Source organism: Nycticebus coucang, chromosome 17 (genome assembly GCF_027406575.1).
Source record: "Nycticebus coucang isolate mNycCou1 chromosome 17, mNycCou1.pri, whole genome shotgun sequence".
Taxonomy (NCBI): domain Eukaryota; kingdom Metazoa; phylum Chordata; class Mammalia; order Primates; family Lorisidae; genus Nycticebus; species Nycticebus coucang.
Window position 1 is genome coordinate 27,687,060 of NC_069796.1, and position 19,250 is coordinate 27,706,309.

At 38.2% G+C, this 19,250-nt stretch overlaps 1 protein-coding gene across 4 annotated transcripts in view; it reads left to right on the forward strand.

Annotated features, from left to right (window-relative positions):
• Nucleotides 1-19,250, forward strand: part of ADAMTS19 (ADAM metallopeptidase with thrombospondin type 1 motif 19) — a 226,270-nt gene that overhangs the window by 18,976 nt on the left and 188,044 nt on the right. For all 4 annotated transcript variants that reach the window (XM_053567390.1, XM_053567391.1, XM_053567393.1 and 1 more), the window contains exon 3: nt 12,836-13,001. In XM_053567390.1, coding sequence (XP_053423365.1) covers nt 12,836-13,001 — 166 coding nt within the window. The remainder of the gene's footprint in view (nt 1-12,835; nt 13,002-19,250) is intronic.

The following is a 19,250-nucleotide window of genomic DNA, read 5'->3' on the forward strand; positions in this document are numbered from 1 at the left end:
TTGTGAAGAATTTTGAGGTGAGACCCTTCTTCCATTTTATTGAAATTTGTATTGCATTTAGCATTCATGAAATAAGGAATAGAATGGTAATCAAGTAGTTTTATCTAATTTTTTTTTGAATTGTAAATAAATATGTTCACATTTTGGAACAGTTCATTGCAAAGGACAGAGCAGAGGGAGCTGACAGAGAAAAGTATTCACATGGGGCTACTGATTTTCAGGCCTCGTCTAATTTCATCATTATTGGAAACAGTTCATCATACCTTCCTCGATATATGTTTTTGTCACTTGCCATCCTGGACACCATGCCCCTCTGATTCCTTCTTTGTATTATTTTACTGGTAACTTTTCTCTGTATCTCCTTTACACTGTTGTGTTCTCGTGCTCCCATGGGTCTTCTCTCATTTCCATCTACACAAACTCAGTGGTCTTATCCAGCCTCATGGCCTCAATGTCAAATATCTGTCAATCTGTAGCTATAGTTCATACCTCTCTGTTGAACTCCATTATTGTATATCCAACAACCTACATAACATTTCCATGAGGTCTAATAGATACATCATATTTAACATATTCTCAACCGAATTGGTCTCCGCCTTCTCTTCAACCCCCTCATCCCTCTCTGTCCATGGTATCCTTTATATTGTTGATTGCCGTCTTGACATGGGCCAAAGTCACCTTTGAATTTTGTGAATTCTTCTCTTTCTTTCAAATTGGAAATCCAAGCATCAGTTCATTCTTCTTTGTTCTAGCATCAAAATATATCTTGATTCTGACTGGAGTGAACCATTTAAAATAAGTCCAAACGTGTTCACTAGAACATTCTCAATAAAAAACATAATGTAGTGAAAATTAAAAGCATGGATGTGAAAGATAACCATCATCTTCAGTGTCATATTTACTTTTGAGCGATAAGGGAAGAAAATTGGGGGGAAGGTGTATAGGGTCCACTTCAACTGAATTGATAATATCTATTTTTAAAAAGGTCTGTACCAAATAATTACTAATTTTTGTTAAATGCCAAGGATGAAACTGAGTACTTTATTATATTATTCATATCTGAAAGTTTGAAATTTTCCTAATAAAGAATGATAAAAATAATAAATGAAAATGCTTTCCATTTTATCATATGCCAGTCTGCACCAGTTTCTTAAAGTGTTATTTTTCAAATAGTCTTATTTCAACTCATCCTGCATACTAAAGACTTCTTTCACATAACATTCATTGCCATTCTTTAGAGCCAAAGGAAAGAAAGACGTTCTAGAGGACATCCAAGAATAATAAGAATGAAGAAGGACAACAAACTCATCTAATATCAGAAATGGTTGTAATAACTGGACTATGAGAATATTTGTCATATGTTTGACGCATAAAAAGATGCTTAAAGAATCAGAATCAGGACTGGCATGGTAGCTCAGGCCTGTAATCCAGCACTCAGGGAACAGTTTGGTCACAACTCTGCCTCTACAAAATAATAAGAAAAAATAGCCAGGTGTGGTGATACACACCTGCAGTCCCAGCTATTCAGGAGGCTGAGGCAAGAGGATTACTTGAGCTCAGGAATTAAAAGCTGCAGCAAGCTGTGATTGTACCATGGTACTCCAGCCTGCACACAATAGAGTGAGACTCTTTCTCTTCACAAAAAAAAAAGATACAGAATCTGAACTCTTCAGCGAGTAGTGATGTTCTGAACCTTTTATAAAAATCTGAGAGTACCATTGTCCAGTAGGTACTGAATTGCTTCAGAGTTGTAATTGCCTTACTGGTGAATGAAATGCACAAATAGAATTTGAAATATGGTATTTATCAATGACGTTGTGGAATGAATGATTTCTTCTCTGGGTGGAATTTGGAACCAACTGACCCCTCATTTCTTTTGGTGTTCTCTAGTTTATAAATCCCAAAGAATGACATGATATATGGACATAATGGTCCTGATGTGGTCTGGTAGATGCAGAATGCGTGGGTTTCAGGGTCGTACACTGTGTTGTATTAGCTCTTTAGGGGTATCATTGCCTAAGGCGGCTTCTGACAAATCAGCAAGAGATTACAATAGTTTTTTTTAGCCTCTGTACTAACTGATAGGACATGTATGCAAGAGAGAATAAAGAAAGGTAAGGAAGAGAAAAAGGTCAAGTGTGTTTTTAAAGTTCTTCCTTGTCACATATATACACATGTATTAATATTTAGAGATGTTAAGGTAAAGAAGCAGACCATGAAAAAAAGCTTCGTTGAAACACAGTTTATTGGTCGACTTAGGGGCAAAAACATTATTATTAATTTCTTGGGTATTATTTAATTTCATTCAAATGGGGATGAGAGAGACTTATCAAAGGGCTCTAAATGGATTTTTTTTTTAAACCATCACTAAATTTTTGGGTGGGTGCAAGTAGAAAAGAAGTCTTAAAAGCTACAATAAGTATTTTGTTGTTGTTGTTGCAGTTTGGTCAGGGCCGGGTTCAAACCCGCCATCCTAGGTATATGGGGCCAGTGCGCTACTCACTGAGCCACAGGTGCTGCCCAACATTTTAATTATTGTGAAGATACTTAAGATTGACAGTGAGTTTTAAAATGACTGCCCTGTTTTGTACACTGCTGTATTTCCTACATCTAGGACATTAACTGACACAGAGTAAATATTGTTGAATAAATTATTGTGTTCGTTTTACCTTTAATTGAATCCTGAAAATAAGCTGTGGCAGATTTTCCATGTCTCTGAGTACCAGCGCTGTGGCCCTTGAGTAGTTTGCTCCACTAATCTTGTTTCCATGGTAAAATGAATTTGCATCTGTTCTCTAGGGGTGTGTAGGAGGTTGGCAACGTCTCTGTCAATTGTGAGGTCACCTGTAAGACCTGGCAGTGATGAGTGCTTCCCCAAATCGCAGCTGTGCAGCCTTCTCAGCGGTCCCATTCGGTTCCACTTAAGGCACATAACTGGGCTGGAATTGCATGAGATAAGTGGGCAAGGGCTCATCACCATGGTGAATGGCTCTGAAAAGTCGCCGAGTGACTAACCCTTTCACAACTAGGTGAAAGGGTTATGCACTAAGGGTTAGGGTGGGTGGTGAGTTGGAAGCCACGTTTTTGTTGTTTAGGAAATAACATAGGTCAGGCAAAGTTAAGTTAGTCAATAAATTTAAATTCTCCTGACTCAACAATAAGGGAGATGTAAAATGCTTTCATCTGCAACCAAAGTCATGCTGTTATGATTTGAGAATCCTGGGGGTGGTGGTGAAGGCATGGAAATGTGTCTTTGCTCAGTCTTTGCTGTTGAGTTTAACAACAGCATGAAAACACATGTTTGATCATCTTGCATAGCATTACTGATTTTTTTCAACCTAAGTAACTAACACAGGCACAAGAACTTCCTCTGAGTGACCTGAAGGAGAGTTTATTCCTGTCTTTTCTTCAAAGCCACTTTAAAGTGTCTAACTGTAGAGAAGGGTAAATTCTGATTTTTCCCCCCAACTTAATGAATGATACAAGCTCCTCCTGTTCCTAAAATCTCAGTAATCCTTCGTCTTCATCTTTGTTAGTTCCTTCTCTTCAACATTAAGGTCCTGGGGGTCTGATCTTTGGCTCCTGCCTTTTTTTTTTCTTTTGTCTATATTTTCTATCTGCATAACATCATTCATTCTTGCATTTTGAAAAATGACCTTTATTTTGGCAGCTTCCAATATATGTCCCTAGCTCAAAATCATTCACGAAGCTTCATACTCCAACTCTCCGCTTGATTTCTTCATTTGAATATCTCACAGATGCAGCAAAACTATTAGGTTCTCATCAGCAACTTTGATTCTCTACCCCTAACATGTGTTTCCGCTCCAGGATCTTACTTTTATATCTTGGTCACGGGGCACCTATCTTCCCCTTCTTAAGTATTCAAACCAGAAACTTTAGAGTCATCTTAATTCTTCAGTGCTACTGTTCCCTGCATGCCAGCAGCGTGCCATTAACACCTTTGAATGGTTGCCCTCTAGTTTGGGAGAGAATCCAAAATAAATTTCAAGTGTATTTGTTTTTCTCCACACCCTTAGTCTAGCCACCACAATCTTGCCCGCGACTATTAGGAGTCACTTCAAGCTGTCCTGCTTATCTGCTCTTGTCACCCCATTTTCTGTTTTCCAAAATGAGAACAAGAAGGGTTTTCTTAGAATTTACATTACATCATGCCGCCGACTGTCATTTGCTTCCAGTTATACTTCAAATGAAATCTAAACGTCTTATCGTGGTCTTGAGAGCTCGACATGAATCACGCCCTGACAGCGTCCTCTGTTTCTGCCTCTGTGATAACACAGAACTCCTGTTAGTGCCTCCATCTCCAGTCTGGCCGTTCTTTAACAGTGTCATGGCTCACTACTGCCACCATTATTTATTGCTTTAGCTAATGTGGCAGCCTCCCAACGAGTCTTGTGTATCTCTATATCAATCTTTCTTTTAAAGTGTAATCCAAGCCTTACATACATCTTTTAAAAAGTCAATGCTTACAGTAAAAATTATATGGCTGAGCATGGTGGCTCATGCCTATAACCCCAGCACTCTAGGAGGCCTGGGCAGGTGGATTGCTTGAGCTCACGAGTCAAGACCAGCCTGAGTAAGAACAAGATCATGTCTCTAAAACATAGCTGGATAGCCAGGGGTTGTGGCAGGTGCCTATAATCCCGGCTACTTGCGAGGTTGAGGCAAGAGAGTCACTTGAGCCCTAGAGGTTGTGAGCGGTGATGTTATGGCACTATTCATCCCCAGGGCGACAGAGTGAGACTGTGTCTCCAAAAAAAATAAAAATAAAAATAAATAAAAATTATAGTAGAAAAGATAAAAAATATCTTGCTCCTCCCACCCCCCATTTTAGATTTGTGCCTTACTGGAGCAATTTCATTTCTTCTGGCACTTGCCTCTATATTGCTAAGTATTATAGCTGATAATATTATTTGTTTTTTCAGTTTTAAAAACTAAAATTTTACTGGGACGTATACACATGGGACACAAAGATACACTGGTATAAATAATAATTCAAAAGTGTGAAGTTTTGTGAATACAAAGTAAATGTGTTGAGTTCCCCCCATACACCTTCTAGAATCCATAGCCTGGGAGTCTGGTGTCCCCCTGCCTGAGACGCCACCCTTCCTCCACCTACATTACATTCATTTTCATCTGGCTGGCTCCGCCTTTTACCTTCAGTCTTCACTGAAAGGCTGTTGTCCTGGAAAGGCTTTATGGGACCATCCTCTCTAGTATCTCGGCCTCCACTCTCTCAGACCCTTATTCATTTCTTTGATAATTCTTTTTGCAATTTATAACTTCTCGGGCATGTTTGTGTGAAGATCTAATTTTTTCTGCTCCCTCCCATCCCATATAAGGTCTCTAAAGACAGTGATTCAATCTGTTTTCATTTTCGCAGCCCCCAGTGCCTTGCATTCGGCCGAATGGTAGGTGTTCGGTAGGTATATTTGTAAGGAACATTAAATAGTCATCAGGAAGATATAATGGACCATGACAGCTTTTGGCTAGACTGGTGAATAAACTATGAAATAGATTTAAAGCTGAATTGGCTCCCTATTTAACATTTTTTGGCATAGTTAGATAATCTACAGTCATCCCAAAGGATTAATTACAAATGGTTATAGGCTGCACGAGTTTATAGTAAATGAATAGATATAAGAAAGTATATAAAAATTAATATCATTTCTTGATATGATCAAAAACTAGTTAGAATGTAAAGTGAGATAGGAGGCAACTACCATAGTAAAAACAATAAAATAAATTGGTTATTTTGGATAAGTGAATGTCAGGATGAGGCCTTCATTTTCCACGTTATCACTACCAGCTCCTTTTCAGTTCTTCAATGTAGAGGGCAAAGGACAGCTACTGTTATTACCGTACTCGTGATCTTGTCTATAACAAAGGTAAAATGGAACATTTAAAAACTTTTAAAAATTCATATCACTATCAAAGCTGGAGGGGAAGATAGAAAAGGATAGCAATTTTTAAGAAAATGCAAGAGAAACTATGTTCTTTCCTTTTTTTTTTATTAAATCATAGCTGTGTACATTGATATGATCTTGGGGCATCATTCACTAGCTTCACAGACCGTTTGACACACTTTCATCACACTGGTTAACATAGCCTTCCTGGCATTCTGTTTGTTTGTTTGTTTTTGAGACAGAGTCTCAGTCTGTCACCCTGGGTAGTGTGCTGTAGTGTCATAGCTCACAGCAGCCTCAAACTCTCATTCTCTTGGCTCAAGGTCACGCGATCATCTTGTCTCAGCCACCCAAACAGGGGACTACAGGTGCCTGCCACAGCATCTAGCAAGTTTTTCTATTTTTAGTAGAGACAGGATCTTGCTCTTTTTGCTCAGGTTGGTCTCGAACTCCTGAGCTCAAGCAATCCACCTGCCTCGGCCTCCCAGAGTGCTAGGATTACAGGAGTAACGAGCCACCTCACCCGGCCTGAAATATGTTTCTGTATAATAATTATCTAAATAAAATACGACTATGTGGAAAGGATGTAATATAGCAAGTCCTCACGAAGCACCCATAGTAAAATTTGTAACCAGTGTCCAAGAAAACATAGATGGTTTATGAACCAAAGAGGACTTCCATGAGGGTTTGTGTTGAGTGTGAAGCAGTAGATGATGCTGCTATGGAACACGTCTGGCCCTCTCTTGGATTACCGTTTCCCATTCTCTAGCTCCATTCCAGCTGCTCTGGCCTTGCTTTTCTTCAAACATGCCAGGATTACTCCCTTATCAGGACTTTTGCTTCTGTCTCTGCCTGGAATGCTGTCCCCCTGTACCCTGGCCTGGTCACTTCTCAGATGCTAGGTCTTTCCTCAGATGTCTTTTCATCTGAAAGGCCATTGGCACATCACTCTGTAACCCCTTCAAGTACTTGGCACTCCCTGAATTCACATTGTACATATGTAACTTCCATTGAGTAAACAGGACTCCAGGGATATAATAAAACACGTTTTTGGCTGTCCCCACTCCCCAGTTTTACTTCTGGTGTTGTTTACCCTTCGATTATAAGAAGCCCTCTGGTAAATTTAGTCACAAAAAGTCTCTGTTTGGTCATTAAAATATTTATTCCATAATCAGCAAACCATCCAAATTCACATAAAGTTAAAAATTTCTTTGCATTCAGGCTTTCTTGGAACAAATCGCGTGCAGTGGAAAGGAGGGGATGAGGTCAGAGTCCTCGTTATTTCCCAACCTAGAGCTTTTCTTCCTCTTGCTCAGTGCTCTGGGATTTCTCTGGCTTCTGCAGCACTGGAGCTGTTAATGACCGCTGAGAAGGAGGAGCCAAGTTCCTAGGTGACCCGCAGCGTTATGGGATGCTATGCCTGAGCTCTGCTGAGCTCCACATTTGCTAGGTGCTTTTCAAGGGGGAACTGCTGGGCACCCACCACCGAAGGAAGCCTGGAGGTGAAACCTTCAGCCCACTGAGAAGGCCCAGGTGCCCTTGGCAGCTGTGAAGTCTGATCACATAAAACAGTCAGCTCGAGATAAAGTTCAGAGCCTTCCACGCAGTATTTTTGTCTTCTGCTTTGTGAAGGATGGGGCCTAGCCTTGTTATTTATGTCAGATTTTGGATATCTACCATGTGTGAGGTGTTGTGCTTGACATCCAAATCCTGAGTAAAGATGAGGATTATTTGAAATCATAGTCATGTGGCTGGCATAGCCTTTTGCAGATAGTCTCATCAAGGCAGCTTTTGGGTTGAATCCTGTCTTCACACAAAAACATACTGATTTGTGAGCTTAGGATGCAATAAATCTTTTTGAAACTCAGTTTTGTTTTGTTTTTTTTTTCAACTGTCATACTGGTAAACGTCTGTGTCTCAGGCTTGGTGTGTAAATGAAATGATGCACATAAAATGCCTGGCATACAGGCAGATCATTATCTCATTGTTGGCTTTATTAAGACTTTTCAATTTGAAAAAGAAAGAGTAAAGGACCATATAATTTTTAGCCTGGATAACTAAAAAGATGGTAGAGCGGTAAACAGATGTACAAACGTAGGAGGCCCTGGGATGGGGGGAATGAGAACAAAGTGAAACAGTGGGAATGAGAGACGAGGGGAAAGCCTCGGGAGGGGCACAGAGGGCTGGGAGGGGGGCAGGAGTCATTTCCGGAGAGGGGCTTACAAAACCCCTGAAAGCAGCACACAGAGAATCGTTTCTGACTGAACTCCAGCCTTGGAAATGCAGAACATGATCTGGTGAAGGCAACAAATAGTTTCTAGAGAAGACAAGACCAGGGCAATGCAAATTCGTAGAGGAGAAAAAGGGTCCAAGATGAAATGCTGTAGAAAACAGAATACAAATAAAGATGTGGGTGGCCTCAGAACAATGTTTGAGGTTTTCAGGGTGGAGAGAAGGGGGATGAGAAGGTAGTTATAGATGTAAGTAAAATGTAGGTAGCAAGTAAATACAGACGGATGTGCTGAAACCAAAATTTAACTTGCATGAGAGATCACTCCTCTTTACTGCGATATTGAAGTGATCTTTTATGGAATAAAGCATAAAACAAATATAGGACATGTTTGCTAAGCCCTATATTAGGCTTACATTTGAAACTACATAACGCTTTATTTACTTAATAAGCTGTGCATGAAAATGTGAAAGAAAATAAAGACAAACACACAGAAATTCAGATCCTATAGGGCATCGGACATTGAGGGTCTAAATGATTTTTACAAGTATAGACTGATGACAGATTTTTTTAGCAGCTTTGGTTTTACGTTTACAAATAAAACACTGATCTCTGATACATAGTACACCTTACGTATTATACTAAGATATTTAAGATCTGGTTTCATTTTCCCATCAAGAAAATTGCCATTAGATTTTTTTTCAACTATACGACTTCATTTTATATTTATGCTACCTCTTCCCATTTCTCTGCTCATACCAAGCATCTTTTAAAATGGTAGGCTGCCCATCTGCTTTGCCCCTTCTTATAATGCCTCTGCTCATAAGGTATATCCTTGCGCTCGTCTTAAAGAAATCCAGCTGTCCCTCAAGACTTTTCTCATATCCTGAAGTTTTAATGATCTGTCTCTTTAGCATTTACTTCATTTACTTCTTGTGATAAGCTGTATGTTTTGAAATTATTTTAATTGAAAAAGTTGTACCTATTTATAGTATATAAAATAATGTATAGATATATAAATAAATACAGTGTGGAAAGTTAGGGTTAAATCAAACTGATTAATGTATCTATTGCCTAACATATTTGTCATTTTTTCTCTGATAAGAATATTTAAAATCTATTCTGTTGGCAATTTTCAAGTATACAATGCCTTGTTTTTAATTACAGTCACCACATGGTGCAATAAGTCTTAAATTTATTCTTCTCGGATAACTGCTGCATACTTCATTGCTCTGGTCACCTTTAATATATTCCCCTTGGAAAGCCATGCGCTGACACCTAGTCCCTCTTGCAAGCACTTTTCCCAAAATGAGTTTGCGAACTTAATTGTCAGACCTCCTACTTTACAGCTCGGATGGCCATTCCAGAAAAGAGTTCCAAATTGCTTTGAAGGGTGGGCTACGCGTTGGTGTTGATGCAGAGCTTCCCAAGTGGAGTACGTTGAAGGTGACCATGGGGCTATTCAACAATGGGGTATGTGGCACTTTTCCTAGAATGAGTTCATGAGCTTAATTTTCCGACCTAATCTTGTGCCACATTAATTCATAGGCCTTTTTTTTTCCTTCTCAAATCAAGAGGACAGTATTTGCACAAAAGCAAATGCTGCTTTATTGTCATTTGTCACAGGCACACTATTGTAGAGAGGTTAATATGGGTTTCTGTTCTTCCACGGCTCGTAAAGAGACAGTGCAGATAAAATGATTTATTTTGTTAATGGAAGCAGTGAGCCCTTTGTAGGAACACAGAAAACCTGAAGATTTTTTGCAATTCTGCTTTCATTCAAGCCAGTATTTTGAATGGCTACCCTCGCAGGAGCACGTCGTGTAGTGTAGGGTAGTATCATAAGCTCAGATAGAAAGTCTGCATGGTGATGCTTGCTGCTAAACATGCCCAGCGTGACCTGAGTCTGGCACACAGCAGTCATACTGTAAACGAGCATTGAATGAATGAGTCATCATTTATAATTATCCCAACCTTCTTTTTCCTTTGGAAAAGTAGCTTTCTCATTTTTAAAAATGTCTGTAGATATAAAATTCTTCTGCAACAAATAACGTTATGTTATGAAGAAGCTTCCGAATCCTAACCAAATTAAATAAAACACAACAAAGTATTTATTTCAGACAATATTAAACGTGCCATTAGAAGGATACAAATATTAATAAACTTTGACTCTTTGGACTCGTTTAGTTTTTCAATCTGTAGGCAAATTCTTGGGCGCTTGTGGTTATTCTTACTATCAAAGTAAAAAGAACATTCAATGAGGAACAGCCCACTTTCAGACCCCAGGATAAAATCGTTACATGTGTTTTTTTTTTTAAAAATTATCCTTCAAATAACCCTATGTAGTAATTGGGTAGATAAAAGCACCGCAACTTTCTTCTATAGGCTATCACAAACATCAGCATACATAGGGTACGTTTAACTACAGTTTTCCTTTTCTACTTCTGGTGAGTTTGGGGATGGACACTTTATAGTTGTGTGGCTAGCAGTAAGTTCTGAACCTAAATAATCTAAGTTCAGATTCTCTTCTAAGAGTCATTACATTTTATTTGATAGTTCTCCATTACATTTTATAAGCATTTAAAAAAATATAAGGTTTATTGTTATAAAACTAAGCATGTTTATAACCTGTTAAAAGAATATATATAGATAGCAAATTTATGATTTAGGCAAACTGACCGTGTTCTGATCAAACATCATAATTATTATTTTAATCATCAGCCACACTGTTGGTTTTATTAGTGGTCTGAAATACTTTGTGAATGTCAAGGTTAATATGTAAGAATAACATATTTCCGTGTTTTCACAAGCAGGATCCATGACATGTGATCTGACACGACCTTTTCTTAGTCCTGGTAGATGAATTACATCTTTAATGGCTATTATTTAATATTTTTTATATTTACTTTTCTCTTGTTTCTTATCAGATTAAGCTCAAGGGAAAAATTACTGGATTTTATGTAATTACTTTATAATTCAAGCTAGTTTTGGATCTGAGAGAAGTAAAATGTATACGGAAAATAAAAGAGTGTGTTTGAAGATATATTAAAAGAACACAAAAATATTTGACCTAAACATACATGACAAATATTTAAAAAAATTTTTTTTATGACAAATATTTTGAAGGGTCATTAGAGTAATTATTTTTTATATTATCGCCTGTCCCCAAATGTTTTGGGTGGGGGGAGAGGAGAGAGAGGAAGAGAGAGAGAGGGAGAAACTGGAGGCTACTAGACAAGCAGAGAGAGTGGTGAAGGGAGGGAAGATGGTGGATAGGGGATAGAGGTGGCGGAATTGCTTATTATAGTTCTTGAGAATTTTTTTTTTTTTTTAGTGACATAACAAATGAAATAAAATGAGATTGATTCGATTTTTAGATTTACTTTTATTTATTTATTTATTATTATTTTTTTTTTTTGGCCGGGGCTGGGTTTGAACCCACCACCTCCGGCATATGGGGCCGGCGCCCTACTCCTTTATGTCTTGTCATGTCATTCAGTACCAAATAAAATGAGGTAGCATATTGACAATGAACTGGCCTTTCTATATAGATGATGCAATACACTCTAATAATTCAAACAAAAATTTTACAAATTCTTCTGTACTCTTAAGGAAATGTGAATTTTTTCAGAGTCGATTTATTTTTCCTAATTTCTGGTTTGACAGAATTACTATGTCTGAAAAAAATACATTTGTTACTGTGCTACTTATCTGTGGATCAAATTTAAGTGAATTGTAGTTCCATATTGGTAATACAAAACAGAATTTAGAACTTTGACATTAGCAGCTTGGGTATGAATGGTGCAGGTTGTAGTGGATTATTTTTTCAAAACTATTTGCTAAAAAGATGACATAGTCAAATGTCTGCAATTTTAATTATGTGGAGTTAAATAATAAAAATTAAAAATTTTCATCAAGTCATTTCATGTTTTTCCATTAGAGCATTTTCCAGTGACAATGTCAATTTATATTCTAACTATACATTTAGAAGAATAAAAGAAGAGATTACCAGGCTTAGCTTTAATATATTTCAAGGACACCTACTTGTTATAAGTTCTTCTTATGGATCAAAACCCTATTTTACAGTTTTTAACCCTCTGTCTCACAACTGGATGACTTTTTAAAAACGTAGCACTGTATGAAATGAAACTTGTTTATGAAAGTGGTGCTTCACCTTTTTCTAATTTATTCTTTAAAGGTTTTAAAAATGCTTAGTAGAAGGCTTTCAGAATATTTTATGTTTTAACTTCAGTGCCATGCCTCTTGCATTTGCCTTGATATGTTAAATAATGATTGTCAAAAACTTGGACTGTGTTGTGTATGCAATTAAAGACTGCATGGCTCTTCCTGTCCGTGCTGTGCATGTAAGTGACCCCAGGAGTCTCCCAAAGTGGGCCTTTAACATTCCAAAATTTTTACTATGCATCTGTTGCTGGCGTCTAGCCTCCCACCCACATAGGCTAAGACCAACTAAATGAAGTTTATGCTAGTGCCATAAAGTATATAAAGATGAAGTAATAAAATGGGGAGATAGTCACCTTATTAGTGGGGTCACTAAAATAGTTTCTCTAGAAGACTGTATGCATATTTGTTGAAGAAAACAGAATACTTCAATGGAAGAACCTAAAAAGTGTTTTTAAAGGATGCATTTTTACATGGCTTTCTGTGTTATATATTCCAGATGGGATTCATACAACTCAAAGAGGACTTCATATTTATTGAGCCACTCAATGATACGATGGCCATAACAGGTCATCCACACCGTGTATATCGGCAGAAAAGGTCGATGGAGGAAAAAGACCCAGGGAAGTCAGCTCTTCACGGTCATTCCTGTGGTATCATTGCAGGTAATGCCTTTGCCTGGAAGGATTTAAGTAAATACAATCTGAGATGACTCCTTAAAAAAATTCTCTCTTTCTCATCCAAGTAATAGCTGTCTTTTTTTATTTTGAATATGGAATTTCTTTTGGTTAGTAACAAGTATAACCACCTTTGATTATTTTATGAAATAGAACATGGTAATGTCAAAAAGTAGGAACTCAGAAGGACTTCAGAGATTAACATATAATATGTCCTGTACTTTCCTGAATCGTGAAGTGTTCCTCGTGGGATACTGTTCACTTTACTGGAATAGAAATGACACAAAGAATTCCAGATATCCTGAAACTGAATACCGTGAGCTCATAGCCTTATTATAGCCCACCTCTTCTTTCTTTCTCTTCCTTCCTCGCTTCATGCCTCCCTCCCTCCTACCTTCCCTCCCTCCCTCCCTTTCTTCCTAGCCATCTAAAAATAATTTCGGAGGTTAAAATTAGCTGCAGAATAGGGAAAAGAGTAAAGATTTACAGCACTGAATTTTATTCTCAGTGTTCAAATCCCCTAAGTCTGGCACTTTTCAGAGGCTCATAAAAATTCCCAACCATCAAATCTTTGTCTTTTTTTGTCTTCCAGCTCATCACTGAAATAAAACAGGGTGACTGTTTTGGGCGTATTCTTACTTCTTTTAGGCAGAGATTGGTGGCATTTATAAGAATTGTGAGGAATATGAATGATTTCTGTTACCTAAGTGAGACCTGCATGTCACAGCAAGCCTTGAGAAAAAAATTAAAAATTTTCCTAGGAAAAGTTTTTAGACAACTAAAACAGACATCTTAGTGATTCTTCACTAACATGAGAAATATTTTCAATGCAAATCTGAGGAAATATGAATTTATTGAAAAATGTTCAGTATAAAGACTTGAAAACTTGTTCTGCACATTTGAAATTGTTAATATAGTTTATGCTAAAAGTATCCACTCTAAAATTGACCATGGAATTGAGGCTGGTTTCGCTCAATGACAGTAAGTCACATTTGCAGAGACCATAGCATAGTTAATTGTGTAGGCCAGGGTGTTCGGGGTGTCAGATTCAGAAAAAAGGTATGATTTTTTTTTTGTTGTTTAGATAAATTTACTAAAATTAAAGTTATTTCTATTTTATTTTGTAAAGAGTCTGTCTATAAATCATCCTCAAAACGTGGTGAAATGAATCTGTCTCCAGTTAGCAGTATGTAACGTGCATGAGCAGGCTGATTTAAATGAGATACACCTCTCTTCTCTATTCTAAGCACCCCAGACACAAAGGAGATAAAGACAAACGGAGTTAAGCAAAAAGACTTAATGGAGTTAAGCAAAAATGGTAGCATGATGAATACACAAAAGAAAACTTTAGAATGTGAAATGATCAAAGCAACAGCAACAATTTGGGTTTAGTCCATTTAAGGTCATTGCTTTGTCATGCGAGTTACACTAAATATCTGCACTGTGTTCACTTTGGAATCGCAGTAGGTTCCAGCTGTTCTAATTACTCATGTTCACTAAGGACACCAAGGGGGCTTTGTGTGCCATGAGGCACAGAGGAAAGGTTTCTAGAACATTCTTAATAGGTTAATAAAGCATAAATGCATAGTTCGTAATTGGCAAACGTTGGTTGTCATGTTTCTAATAGATGATGTTTTCTAGGCATGACTGTTGCAGATTAACATTGACCTACTTGGATCAAGGAATTGTATGTGGGGAGCACTAAGCTGTCATCAACTTCGTGATTTATTGAGCTCACCTATTTCAGATGCTTTTTAAGAGTTCAGCATTTAAAAAATCTTTTTAAAATTAGCAATGCATAAAATAAAATCTTTGTTTACTTGGACGGATATATCCTACTGTAGCTCTTCTTCTCTTCCTTCAGGCTGATATGTTAGCAAACTAATCACATAGTCCAAATTTTGATAATGATGCAATGTTTGCCTCTGAAAAATAGAAACACAGAGTTTACTTGTCTTCAACTTGGTCCAGGCATTATTTATTTTCATTGTTTTGATGGCTTAGAGGTAGACTATGCTTTGACATATTGATTTCATGAATTTTTTTTTTTTTCCAAACAAGAAGCTTCCTATTTTAAAATGGCTTTTGTTGTGTTCTTTAATTAGAAGATAATATAGAGGAGAGGAAGGTGCAGGAGGTTGAAAATCAGAGGCCTGGGGTTCAGGGCCAAGCTTCATCTCGTTTCTGCTAGGTCATCTTGTAAACTTCTCTGAAACTTTGGGACTTTGGCTTCTTTATTTGTAATGTTGAGCTCAATGGCACAGCTCCTGTTCTCACTAGATAAGCAATGTATCATTTTAAACAGACGAATAAATCAGCAATTATCTGTGTGATAAAAACTGGCACAGATATAGTACACAAGATCCCAAGCTTGTGAAAGTGACAAGCTGAGACTCAAAGATCAAGTAAACATTTTAAAACTAGAGGAAGAAAAGAGAACTAGGTCAAAATACTGGATTTTGGGATCAGACTGCCTGCGTTCCCACACATATGCTACTACCCAACTGTGTGATCTGGGAAACGTACTTTCTCTCTCAAAAGGGCCATTTGTAATATACAAATTTAAATAAAGAAATATGTAAATAAGTAAAGGGGATCGTGATACTTGAACCTCAAGACTGCCCCCAGAATGAAATAAGATCAAGGTCTAAATGAAAGACACACTCTTTAGTACACGTTGTTGGATGTTCATGAGGCAAGAGTGTTTGAGGCAGAAGGGATAACACCGGCTGAAGTCTGAAGGAGTGAGAAAGCATCTCCCAGGTGAGCAGAAAGCAAGTTTCCACACTCGAGAAGTTACAGCCCTGGAAAAGGCATCACGCTCTTTTTGGGTGTCCTAATATTAATTTCTACTGTTTAACATTTTTGTATGAGTTCATGACTCACTGTGAAAAAGGCATTCATGGAGTTGAAGGTAAAGGTTTAAGTGGGACACAGAGATAGATCATCTTTATCGTTAGAGCTGACGTAACCTGGCCTCTACTGAAATAGCTCCCGTGCCCCATGTGTCACTGTTGTCGATGACTGTCGAGGTGATTGTCAACATGGGGAAGATATTATGGAGAGACACACTGAGTCCTGGTGAATGTGTTCACATTTCTCTTCTAGCTGAGGTCTGCAGCATCAACTGCCATGTTTTAGTGCATGCATTTGAGTAGAAAGTGGTGTAAAGATTCAGGAGATGAGGAATGAGCTCACCATAGATGAAGACAATGAAAACATCAAGGAATCCAATAAATAAAACTATTACTTTAGTATGCATGATTTTTATAGACAACGGCTAGTTTGTGTGATAGAGTCCACTATGAACCTAGAATTTTCTATGTCGATTATTTAAATGTCACATAAAAATAGGGACACAGGAAGTTGCCAGATTGGTGTTGACACAGCTATCGCTGGCTGTGGTAATAAAGAAAATATACCACGTGCTTTTCTGTCTCTCTCTTACATGATTGATCTGCCACTCTTGATACAGACAAGGAGACTGTCTCCGTTTATAAACGATCTCTTGGTTTCCACCTTAGCCTTCATTTTATGATTATTTTTCCTCTGTCTCCTCTATGGGCACTCTTCCACATGTAGGCCCCCTGAACGCAGGCACTTTTTAGGACGGCTTCCCTTTCTTTGTACTTCCCATTCTGCATACTTTCCCAGGCTAATATAATCCAAATCGGTGGGTTCAACTTCGCGTTGATCAGTTCCAAACGGTCTCCATCCCAGCCTCTCTCCTGACTTCCAGATGCAGCGTAACTTCTATTCCAACGTCCTCAAGCTTCTCAGATTTAATAAATCTGAAACTGGACCCATCACCTTCCCTCCCAAACTCCTCTGCTGATGTCCCCCACTATGTATCTCCTCCCTAGAAAGTGAAAAGTAACTCCCCCCAAACAAAAACCGAAACAGCAGCCACACAGAGGTGTCATGCTAATCACTTCGTGTCTTACATTGTCTGATGGAGTTTACTCGTGGTGGTGTCTGCCTCCGAGTATCTGGCCTTTTAGCTCTTCCTTCCACATCCGCTTCATTGTCACAAGAACATTTGTAAAAAAACGTACCGTGTGCCAGTACTTGTATGTATCTCGGATGTGAAATTGTATTTTATGTTTTTGGTGATAATGACATAGTAGGTAGTATTTTTATTATTTTATAGACAAAAAAATTAAAAATAAACAAAAGAAATTGAGAGATTTAAAGTAAGTACCCTACGCTTTTGTAAGGGCATACCAGGAATCACACCCATCCCTGGACCTTGGTCTCTAGAGCCAGTTTACATAATGCTTGGATTACTGCAGTTTATTGTATGTCTTCTTGATTTCATTCTAGCCTTCTTGTAATCTAGTTTCCAAATGTTCGAAAAGGTGTCTTTGATAATATTTCTGTCTGGGACTCTCAATACCTTCACAGCAAAAATTTATACACTTCTGGTTTGTATAAAACTACCTACACCAAAATCACCTGGGAATTAGACTGAAAATGCAGGTTTCAGGACCCCATCCAAATTTACGAAGTCAGAATTCCTGAGGCTGAGACCCAGGGAATCAGCGTTTTAAACATGGGTGGCAAGATCTGTTTTTTGTTTGTTTGTCTGTTTGTTTTTTGAGACAGACTCTCATTCTGTGCCCAGTCTAGACATCAGTGGTATCTTCATAGAACACTGTAACTGCAAACTCCTGGTCTCAAGCGATCTTCCTGCCTCATCCTCCCGAGCAGCTGGGACTACAGGCCTGTGCCACCATGTCTGGCAAATTGTTCTATTTTTTTTTTATAGAGACAAGGTCTTGCTCTTGCTCAGGCTGGTCTCGAACTCCTTACCTCAAGTAATCCTCTTGCCTCAGCCTCCCAGAGTGTGAGGATCCACTGCAATTTTTTGTGCATCTTCTGTGTGTCTTGTATTTATCGAGACATCTGAACCTTAGAGATCCCTCTGCGTCATCCTCCCTCAAGCTTCTAAGTCTTCTGGTTTCCTTAAGCCTTTTTGGCCCAATAAGTGCTGGACACAGGTTGCCTCAGTTTTCTTCCACAAATACTATTTACTGCATGTGAGATTAGACCCCAGGCACATAAATTTGAATTCAGTTGAGCCTCTACAAACAAAAAGATGGGAAGCCACAATCTTCTTGGCAAAAAGTAACAGTTGTAAGATGAGATTTCATTACTAGGTAGCACAAACAATTTTTTAAAAGACCTTTAGAAATAACTATTATGTTTTCTATTTGCATTTACTAGTGGTTGGGATAGCTGGACAGTAATCATATAGGCCCTGGCCCTGTTAGGGTTGAGGTAGATGCATTTTTTCCAACGGATCCTTTGCTATCCAGTTGTATAGATTTATATATAGTCATTTCTAGTCAAATGAAGGAGTAGATAGCCATGATTCCTAATGGGTCTGAAATTATAATATTGTTTAATTTTATTAAATCACATTTCCTGAATCTGTGTTGTTTTTCTCATATCTGCTGTAACCATCACAACTCAGGACCAGGTCTAAGTAAGAGCTCTCCTGGTCAGGTGTAGTGGCTCACACCTGTAATCCTAGCATTCTGGGAGGCTAAGGTAGGTGGATTTATTGAGGTCCGGAGCTGAGCAAGCGTGAGACCCCATCTCTACTAAAAATAGAGTACAAAACAAAACACTAGCCAGGTGTCATGGTGGGTGCCTGTAGGCCCAGCTACTTGGGAGGCTGAGGCAAGAGGGTCACTGGAGCCCAAGAGTTTGAGGTCACTGTGAGCTATGAGGCCACAGCACTCTACCCCGGGCTGCAGAATAAGATTCCGTCTCAATACATGAAGTTTGCCTTTTTTTCTGTCTCTTGTGATGTCAACTACATACCCTAAGCTGTCTCTTTTTTGACTTCCATGAGATCATTTCAGTGATACTGTGAACGAGACCATATTACTCCCTTTTCTGTCTTACAGCCTTCTAGAATGCAATCCAGTTTTCTCTTTTATGAAGGAAAACATCTTAGAAGGGAGAGAATTTGATGTAGGCTGTGACCTCATTAGATTGCTTAAATACCCATGGTTGCCCTCAGAATCTTCTTATATTCCCAATGCCAAGCAATAATTTTAACATGACCAATGATTATTTGCTCTAGGTTTCAGTTCATTTTATTTGATGAGATCAAAGTGTGATCAACGTTAAAATCAAACTTTTACTGAGAAAATAAGAGTATATGTCTAGGTGAATCTTCACCCATGTAAATGTACATGTGTCTCCTTGGAAATATCAGAAGCATGG